The following is a 10201-nucleotide window of genomic DNA, read 5'->3' on the forward strand; positions in this document are numbered from 1 at the left end:
ATGCACACTGTACTGTCCATGTCCAGAAAGGGAATAAAAACATCATCAAAGTAGTCCATATGTGACATCAGTTAGTTAGTTAGTTAGAATCTCTTGAAGCATCAAAAATACATTTTGGTCCAAAAAAAACAAAAACTACGACTTTATTTAGCATTGTCTTCTCATCCGTGTTCCTCAAAAAAGATTCAAACGGTTAATGAATCAGTGAATCGATCAATGATTCGGATCGCCAGTGTCATGTAATTTCAGCAGTTCGGATCACGTCAAACTGCCAAACTGCTGAAATCACGTGACACTGGCGATCCGAATCATTGATCGCTGATCTGTTTGAACTCACTCCTTGTCACTTCCTTGTCGTACCCTGTCTTCAGTCTTGTTAATAAAGTGTCATTTGTTGTTTATTCTGCACCTGGGTCCTCCATTTCAGAAATCCATGACAATAATGTTCTAAATATGTTATGTGTAAACATTTAAGAAATATCACAAAACATTTATAATGTTTTTAAAGAATGTTATCCTAACTTTTAAAAGAACATTCTGGGAACAAAAATACAACTATCCGCTGAAAACATTTATAGAACAATGCATGGTAATGTTCCCAGAACATTCTAATAACCAAAAAATTCTAGCTGGGGAAGCGCTGCTTTCCTTTTCCTGCTGCTCTGCTCGTCGAGATGTTTGCCCGCTCTTCTCTAAGATTAAAGGAAGTGGGAGTTATAAAATGCCTCATCTTATGCCGTCGCTTTAATACTGCCTACATCGATGCATCTCTTGTTTCCTGTAGGCTATCAGTGCACCTGCTGTTTGCGAAGGTACTGCAATAGTAATACACATTTTTCTCCTTCTACTGTCTATTGTACATTTTATCCGATTTTTGATTATCTTTCTATAAATATCATTCCTAACTCTCTACATATGTCACCTTACAGGGGCTGAATCCGAAATGGCCTCCTAAACCCTCATTTACTATTCCCTACCCACTTTAGTCCACTAATACAGTTCACTTGAAGGAGTGAATGAAAACGAGATAGTGAATTCAGACAGACATTGCTTGTAAATCTGCTATTACTCGTTATTGCCGTGCAATGTGGGACTGAATGAGTGCACTTGAGCATGTCCACTATGGTTTCTGACACCACTACAAATGGTTGTCCCCTCAAATAGTGATTTCGGATTCAGCCAGGATCAAACCAATCAGGCGGGTGTAGGTGAAGTGAATAACACTGATTATCTCTTCATTACGGCACCTGTTAGTGGGTAGGATATATTAGGTAGTAAGTGAATATTTTATCCTCAAAGGTAATGTGTTAGAAGCAGGAAAAACGGGCAAGTGTAAGGATTTGAAGGGGTTTGACAAGGGTCAAATCGTGGTGACGACTGGGTCAGCACATCTCCAAAACTAAAGCTCTTGTCTGATGTTCCAGGTCTGCAGTGGTCAGTATCTATCAAAAGTCATCCAACTGGCCGGAAAATAAGGGACTCTTTCAAAATTCCCTATAAATTAATTATTGATTTCCTTTTGAGCTAAACTGGCCTGTTTTCCTTAAAGGGGGGGTGAAATGCTGTTTCATGCATACTGATCTTTTTACACTGTTAAAGACTTGGAATCCCATACTAAACATAGACAAAGTTTCAAAAGTTAAGGTGGACGTTTGATGGGAGTATTTCTTTGTCAAAAATACTACTTCCGGTTAGTCATAAGTTTCGGCAAGTTTTTTGAGATCATGCGTCCCCTTTGACGTTAATGGGGGCGGAATTTCCTTGTATGGGCCTTACGGACAATTCTACCGGAAGCGCGTGAGAGAGAGCGAAGGAGAGAGCGAAAGCAACAGGCTACGCCCATCAAAGCGCTGGCTTGTAGGATGCTTGTAGGACAGGTGATGTGCACATAACAATGTCACATAAAAATGGCGTTTTTGGTTGCCAGACCAAGACAGTCCTGCACAGATTCGCCAAAAACCCCGCGTTAAGGCAACAGTGGATGTAATTTGCTTTTCCGGATCAGCAACTGAGTTGCGCAAATGTTTATGTCTGTTCGCTGCATTTCGGTGCCGACTGTTTCATAAACAAGGCCCAGCTTGACGCCGGATTTTCCCAATCGCCTAATGCTGAATGATGGAGCAGTCCCAACGTTAGAAGGGTGAGTGAGACTGCTTCAAATGTCTGTGTTTTTTTTAGTCCGCTTACTGTCTACACAAACCACACGTAAACACACAAAAACACGTGCACAACTGCACTTCCCACATGTACACCTTCAAAGACAAAAATACGACGATATAATTCAAGTATAAATATGTAAATAACACAAGACGCTAAGCATATTATATAGTTAGTGTATAACCTACCACATAGTGACGTCCTGCTCTAGTCGTTTTTGCTGCTGCTCCTGTTCAACTGCAGCCTCTGGGTCTGATTCCGGATCATAGATGTATGGCTGTATCTGATTAAAAGCCATATTTTTATTTTGAATAAAGTTTTTTTCCCGCTGTTAGGGATGACACAGCTCGACTCAACATAGCAGCAGCGAGCACACGTCATTATTTAGCTCCGCTCACACGACACGCCCCCACCCGCTCGGCTTTTTTCGGAAAGACTCGGAACAGCGCATCTTTCTTATATAATTATTAAAAAAAATAAAGACTTTTCGGAGATATGCAGGATGCAATGCTACTCTATAGGTACTCAAGATTGACATGACACTGACTGAAACTGAGTGTTTCACACCCCCCCCCCCCTTTAAAAAATATTACAAATGAAAGTGTGTTAATCAGGAAACACAAGTCTTTTCATATAGTTTGCCCTTATAGGCTCAAGCAAACAAAAAACATACACTTATATTGATAGCGTAAGCATTACTTTTACACTATTATGCTCTATTACTTTTAACCCTTGATCGGCCCTCAGGGTCCAGCTGACCCCGATGGACTTTTCATCCATTTTTAAAAAGTGTTCCCTTCATCTCAGGGCTATGAGACTTTTCCTAAATAATCTATCTAAACATGCACAAAAAATCTGGGCTTGATTTGGTTGTTCTAAAGGTGTGTAAAAAATTTTTTTACCGTTTAAGTCCCTCTGGGTCAGATTGACCCCACCTTGAAAATGAATGTCAAAACAAAATAAACTAAATCCAGTATAAATCTGAAAATTTCTACATTTATATCAAGGTCTGGTCCTAGAGCATAAGCACAAAGTGGAACAAACTTTCTATCTCATACACACACACGTACACCCACACACACAAACACACGCATGTATGTGACTGCAACAGAGAGTATTTTTATTGGAAATGGCAAGTAAAATAAACAAAAATGGCATAAATCTGAAAAATTTTCATACATAAATGAAGGACTAATACTAGAGCACAAATGCAATATGGAGCAAGCATGTTCACTCACGCACGCACACGTGTATGGGGCATTTTTTAGATTTTAGCAATGAATGGGAAACTGTAAAAAATGCGTTGTTCCCCACTTTGTTTGTAAAAAAAAAATCTACTAAATCAAGTATAAATCAAATACTTGGTGCTGGCAAATACCCTGTACAAGAAGTAGTGAGAGTAACAGATGTTCAGATACATGGGAACATTTCCTGTGTCAGATAAAAAGTCCAAGCAAAATGCAGAGGAAACCAAAAAGGACACTGAATTGCAAGTTGTCATTGATAACATGAATAATAAATGGTAGGACTTGTGAAGGGAATTCTCCTCAATCAAAACAGATTCGTCATTCCACAAAGCTTGAGACAAGACATACTACACACACAATCCATGAAGATCTCGGTGTAGAGAAATGTAAGAGGAGAGCGAGAGTCTTCTGGCCTGGAATTAACAAAGACGTTAAAAACCGGGTCGACAGTGTGACATGTCAGAAATTCAGAAGCAGGCGAATGAAAGAACCAATGATAATTCCGGACTTAGCCTACCAACATTACTCTGGGAGAAAGTTGGAGTGGATATGTTTTATCTGAAAGGCAATAATTATTGATTACTCTTTAAACTACCCTGAATTATACTTTCTTTCTTATGTCCACAAAGTGTGTGATAACACATTTTTGCAAGACATGGAATACCACAAACCGTCATCAGTGACAATGGCCCATGTTTCGGCAGCAAAGAGCGGCAAGATTTTTCAGTGCATTATGACGTTAAGCATGTTACCTTGAATCCAGAACAGTCAAATGGCAAGGCTGAGAAGGGTGTTCATATTCTCAAGCAACTTCTGAAGAAAGCTGCAGACAGCAAGTCTGATCAATGCCTTGATATACTAAATTTGTGAGATTTTGCTTAAAGTTATAGAAAGGAGGAACTGCATGTGTTTTAGTTTAACAATTGTATTATCTGTTTAAAGTACACAAATGTTGAGTTAAGATGTTATACTGAATAAAAATTTAGACATATCAAAGAATAACATTATGTTCACTACTTATCTTTTCTTTAAAGAAAAGTTGACAATGATATCAGATTAAGTTGTTACCTGAGATAACCACTAGAGGTCACTGTGGGGTAATGTGATGTGTCTTATAGGCTAATCCTCCCAAAGAGTTAGCAACATAGAACAGATCTTGATCTGTTTTGATAAGTAAATCGTTTAATAAACGCAACTGGAAACCACAATTTAAATTTAAAAAACATACGAATCCTCACAAAATGTTATAAAATGCCTAAACCATAAAACACAATCAAACAAAAGTTCATGATAAGTAGGCTAGCCTAACTGTTAACTTACTGTGCAACGAAATGACAAGCTCCACACTGAATGCTGCCTGACTACTTTATTAAATGTTTCTACCTAAAAACTATAATGTTAGACCTACCTGAAAAGCAATGCTTATTTTATTATTAGTATCTTTGCTCAATAGCATTTATTTGTGCTGCTGCTTGTATTTAAATCATTTGTTTTCTTTATTTTTATTTGACAGTAGTCCTTTTTCCCCTGAACATAGTAAATACAGAACCGTACCGTGAACCTAAAACCGTGATACAAACCGAACCGTGAGCAATCATTATCTGTACCATTACACCCCTAGCGTTACGCTACGTATGTGGGAGTGTAGCATACACATTCTCAGGGCAAAACAACCCTTTATAAAACACATTCAATAGATGTGGGAGTTGAATGCATAAAACAAATACAAGATGACAACAACCCGATAAAATGTATGTTGGAAATCATCTTAGCTTCATTAACACTCAAAACTGAAGATCCCACTTGTTACAAATGCATATATATGGTACACATTGTACACCACCTCGTAAGTTAAACCCTATTTCTTTATTACCTTGTAATGTCTTCACAAAACGAGAAAAAAAAAGATCAGCCTGAAAAATAAACCCTCCCCCAACACTCTCTCATTAGATCTACGCAAATCTCGTAAATTACCTATTTTGATCTCGAAAAGGTGATTTCTGGAGTTTGCATCTGTTTGTGTGACCATTATGTGACTTATCAAATTCTGTCCATTATGGTCACACACAGCCACGCAGAATAAAGCTGTGTAATGCTTGCAATAAAATAGAAACAATCATAAAGGTGAGGTATGTACAACATTTTGTACACCACAAAATATTGATATTCTGTTTTTAATTTATCGGTCAAATGTTATACATATTGTGGGAGTTAAAATAATAATACAAAAAAATAATTAAAATCAGTTCAGATGCTTCTTAATTTTGAAACAGATATCTGTACATACAGGAGTTATTTTTAGGGGAAGACATTTATTTTAGTTAAGCAGTAACCTTTCCACTATTGATTGACCTTTCAGGGCCACCAATAAATTCATAAAGTAAAGCAGAATCATGACAACATAGGATTGATAAGTAGCAAAAATAAATATACTGTATGTGCAGTAGGAAATTGTACACAACTTACCCAAAAGTGAAAATTCTGTCCTTTACTCACCCTCATGCCAAACCGTCAGACTTTTGTTCATCTTTGGAACACAAATGAAGATATTCTAAAAAATACTTTTTGCCCCTCTATAAACCCTATACACAACTACAACTTTGATGCTTTAAAAATTTCACAGAAAGATCGTGAAACTAATTCATATGAATCGAGCATTTTGATCTAATTTTTCTGGAGACACAATCGCATTATATAATTAATTGATTATATTAAGGCTTTTATTCACATATAAACATTTATCCGTTAACATAAAAAGAAGCTCAACCGTACTTGCTTGACACGTGACGATAAACCTGTTCTTGCGGAAGCTCAAACGTGCTGCACAACATGAGAACGAACTTCATTGGTTCGTGCAGAAGCTCAAACGCGCTGCACAACATGAGAATGAACTTCATTGGTTCGTGCAGAAGCTCAAACGTGGCTCATTGGTTCTCACACATCAAGCAAGCATGCTTGAGCTTCTGTTCACATCAACTGGTGTACGCTGATGAGTTTTTATGTGAATAAAAGCCTAAAGCAATTCTGTTTAGTGTATAAAGTTTATGTCTCTTCAGAAAATATGGCCTTAACTGCTCAATTCATATGGATTAGTTTTACAATCTCCTTACAAACTTTTTCAAGTGTCAAAGTGGTAGTTGCATTGCTGTCAATGAAGGGACAGAAAGCGCTCAGATTTCATTTAAGTATTTTCATTTGTATTCAGAAGATGAATAAAGTCTTACGGGTGTGGAACAACATGAGCGTGAGTTAATGATGACAATTTTCATTTCCAGGTGAATTAACCCTTTAAGGCAGAGATTAAGCACAGAAATGGTCTGACCCACATAATAGTCTACAATGAATGCAGAAGAAGCAGTCAGAAGCAGCACAAATGATATCAACGCCATCTGATCTGGGGTCCACTCAGCATCTCTCAGACATCTTCAGACAATGTATCCTGTGTCCATTCTATAGAATTCCGGTGATTTGGGGGTCGCGGGATTAGGCCGTGGACAAGGGACGTCTGAAGAGCAAGATATGGGGTTCTAAAAAGAAAAGTCAAAAACAAGAACATTTTGTGAAACATTAATATATGAGCCCATTCTTGACACCTACTACCTTGGTCAGAGGAGTCAGGACCTACAATACAAATACAAACGGGGCCAAAAAAAAGTTTAGAAACATTTTCCCTTCCTCCCTTGCCGCAGTGGTTTAGTCCAACCAGTTTGCTGTGACACACAGGTCTGGTGGGAAAAACAGTTTTTCAGAAGTTGTAGAACTCCAGTAAGTAGGCTCTACAAGGCTATTTTATTCACTTTAAATATTCAATGATATTATTATTTTCTCTTTAATACAGATGATGCTGAGTCATTAATAAATTAGTCATGACAAAAAAAATTATAACCAATGTATTTTTCCATGAGCGATTATAACGTTGCCTAGCCTGTTTTGTAGCTTGGTTAATACCGTAGATTATTGAATAGTAAAGCCTCAGTTACACTCCATTTCAGATGCGTACGCAGATGCATGCAGATGCGGACTACTTGTATACAACTGAAAGTGTATGCTGGGATCCGTTCGGCGGACGACAAGTTCCACACATGCGCAGTAGATCGGTGCGTACCAAACGGCAAACTCCCCCAGTTTCTGTTGAAGCCAATAAGGAAATAACTTAAAATTGAATTTTCTCGACTGGCCGCTAGAGACATCAATCTCATTGAGCCCCATGTTAAAATGCCCAACTTTACAGCAGAAAAAAACATATTTACAGCCTGGTACAAATTGTGGTTTTGGTCTATACGGTTAATTTTGCCCTTCATGACAACTGTGAGGAGGGTGAATTTTTGTATAACTTAATTTGTTTACATTATATAAAGCCTTAAAGTTCTGCATAATTAAGGGTGTGGCCACTCTGAGTGACAGGTGGATAGCCATTTATCCGTGGTCCGTTAGTCATCACGTCACCTAAGCTCCGCCCACGTCCTGCCTCTTTGCCCATTTTCTGTTTTCTGGGCGTGACGCACAATGACGCGCTGGCAAGATGGCAAAGGCCAGCTCGTCTCTACTTTACGATTCAGAACTGCTCTTCGGAAACCTATGGGTGACGTCACAGACACTATATCCATATTTTTTACAGTCTATGGCATGTACACTTCCAATTTCACTCCACAAATTATTGCACATCTGACTGTCTTTGTATTGTTTTAAAAACAGATTGTAGAGGTGCGGGTAACGATGTCTTCACAAAGCCTCTCTTCAAATTCGGTCCAGGTCGATGTTGTTTTGCAGCACATGTGCAGTTGGTGCTTTTGTAGCCTAGTAACTGCAAATACTTGTCCGCACGGTCAAAAAAATAGGAGGCAAGTGGATGTCCACATAGTCTCTGCGTACACCCTCCGATTTTTCTCACGTGGACCCTAACACACACGGAAAAAATAAAGCCCAAAGTATAGTTCAGCCATCAATACTTCTGTAATTTTTATCATGAGGAGGGTTTACGGACATCTGCACACCAGTGTCAGTGTCCCTTGAGACCGTGCGGAGGGTGCACATACAAGCAAGAAAGAGGAGTCCACTAGGTAGTAATACACACAATTCAATGCACAGTGTGCAATCAAAGAAGAGTGCAGAAAAATTATTTTAAAAAAACACATGCTTGAAACAGGAGGAGAAAAACATTACAATGGACAGCACACTTGACGAGTGTTTTTGCGAAGAGATCAGAAAGTACTATGTAGGATACACTACTTTTTCGATCCTGCTGAGCGAATGTCCTGATATTAGGCTAATATTGTAGATATACCATTGTGTTGGGTTTTGCTCAATATGACGTTAAACTGGCAGATCAGTGGGCTTGCTGCAGGTGAACATCTAAGTAAGATAAGTCCTCTGTCCCAGACAAAACCTAAAATACTTTATGGAGGATGCAAGATAATGTAATTATGACTACGTGGTGAACCTATGAACCTAACTCATATTTAAACAACTGTGTTGTTGAAGGATTATGTTAATGGATAATAATAGTAGTAAGGCTTTCCTCTGTATACTCATATCCTTACAAGTACAATTTGGCTGTATTATTTGTGTCCCTTTCAAAATTGCTCTTGAGAAAATGTAAGCTTATTGTTAAATAAACATAAAACCACACCCATGCCTACTACACACATACCAGGCTGATGGATCATGTAATGCACCCATCCTTGACTCTGCTGAACACCCAGGTTCCTCCATTCTGTTTCTGACATGAGATGAGTCTTGGGAACTCTTTTAGCAATATCCTTAGGGAGCATGACATGCCTAAAAATTATTGAAAAACAACATATTACGCATTACCCTATTTATGTGCATATATGTAAAGTAGTATTATATTAGCTTATCCTTTTACTAAACTTATGAAAAACATAACTAAATTTCAACTTTTAATTTTATCTATTTTTAGCCAAGCACTGGAACACCATTATTATTAACATTAGTACATGTACAGCGCTGTCGTCTCTGGAATTCCTAACGCGTTAAACAATACTTGTAAACAGTGCAGATGAACTGAATATTTGCCTACCTGTACTCGAATTTGTCGTCGTCATATTTGTCAGAGTAATAAATCTGCTTGTGGGACATGGCGTGGTGTTGTTTCTGGATTAAAAAAAAAAGAGATGGAATAACTGACATGTCATAAACTTTTATTTGCATCGTTTATGTGTAGACAACTAATACTCGTCTTAACCTAAAAAAATAAAGGACAGTAGTAGTTACCCGTTTTATTTCTCAATAAGTGTAAGTTAAAGATTGTATTAGTAACGTTATGCATTACGTTGTGCTAGTTAGCTCGCGCTAATGAATGCAACTGCAAATGCAAAATTTATCCTAGATTAGTATATTTATAACACTTACTGTTTCTTCTTTCTTGTAAATGTATTAATTTAGGTGTTTACTTAATCAAATAGTACTTTCGTTTTAGTGTGAAAACAGTTTTTTCCAAACGCAATTTGCAACAACAACAACCGCTTACTTTTGACTGGCGCTTGAACTTCCCTCGCAAGTTCTTCTAACCCCACCCACAATCCAATTCGAATGGCTACAACTCAATTCTTATTGGTCAAGATGCAAGGGCGTCATGACGGCAGCCTATCCCTACGTCTCAATCAACTCCCTAGTTCACTAGTCAGGGAACTGATCAGGACATACGTCAATGGGCTGACTCCCTGATCAGTGCCCTGACAACTAAACTAGGGAGCTGATTGAGACGCACCCAATGTCAGTGATTACTCACAAATAAAAGTCTCTATGTTCACTTTATTTGTTCTTTCTTTATTTTT

General features: G+C 38.0%; 1 protein-coding gene across 2 annotated transcripts; it reads right to left on the reverse strand.

Annotated features, from left to right (window-relative positions):
- Positions 1-4566: 4566 nt before the first annotated feature.
- Positions 4567-9930, reverse strand: cks1b (CDC28 protein kinase regulatory subunit 1B). Of its 2 annotated transcripts, none has more exons than XM_067425360.1 (4): positions 9895-9930; positions 9445-9518; positions 9055-9182; positions 4567-6931 (listed from the first exon to the last, which is right to left on the reverse strand). In XM_067425360.1, the coding sequence occupies exons 2-4, from the start codon at positions 9501-9503 to the stop codon at positions 6888-6890; spliced, it is 231 nt and encodes a 76-aa protein (XP_067281461.1). In that variant the 5' UTR covers positions 9504-9518; positions 9895-9930; the 3' UTR covers positions 4567-6887. The 2 variants fall into 2 exon arrangements, with proteins under 2 accessions (XP_067281461.1, XP_067281460.1); XM_067425359.1 differs by having other exon boundaries at positions 9777-9910.
- Between the last annotated feature and the right edge of the window lie 271 nt (positions 9931-10201).

The sequence above is a fragment of the Pseudorasbora parva genome, chromosome 19 (genome assembly GCF_024679245.1).
Source record: "Pseudorasbora parva isolate DD20220531a chromosome 19, ASM2467924v1, whole genome shotgun sequence".
NCBI lineage: Eukaryota > Metazoa > Chordata > Actinopteri > Cypriniformes > Gobionidae > Pseudorasbora > Pseudorasbora parva.

Bases quoted from the DNA above. Each gene is read 5' to 3' on its own strand.
- cks1b (XM_067425360.1), bottom strand. From the start codon at position 9,503: ATGTCCCACAAGCAGATTTATTACTCTGACAAATATGACGACGACAAA. The intron at 9,183-9,444 runs GTAGGCAAATAT...AATAATTTTTAG, and splicing joins GACGACAAATTCGAGTACAG to GCATGTCATGCTCCCTAAGG. The intron at 6,932-9,054 runs GTATGTGTGTAG...TTTTCTTTTTAG, and splicing joins TTACATGATCCATCAGCCTG to AACCCCATATCTTGCTCTTC.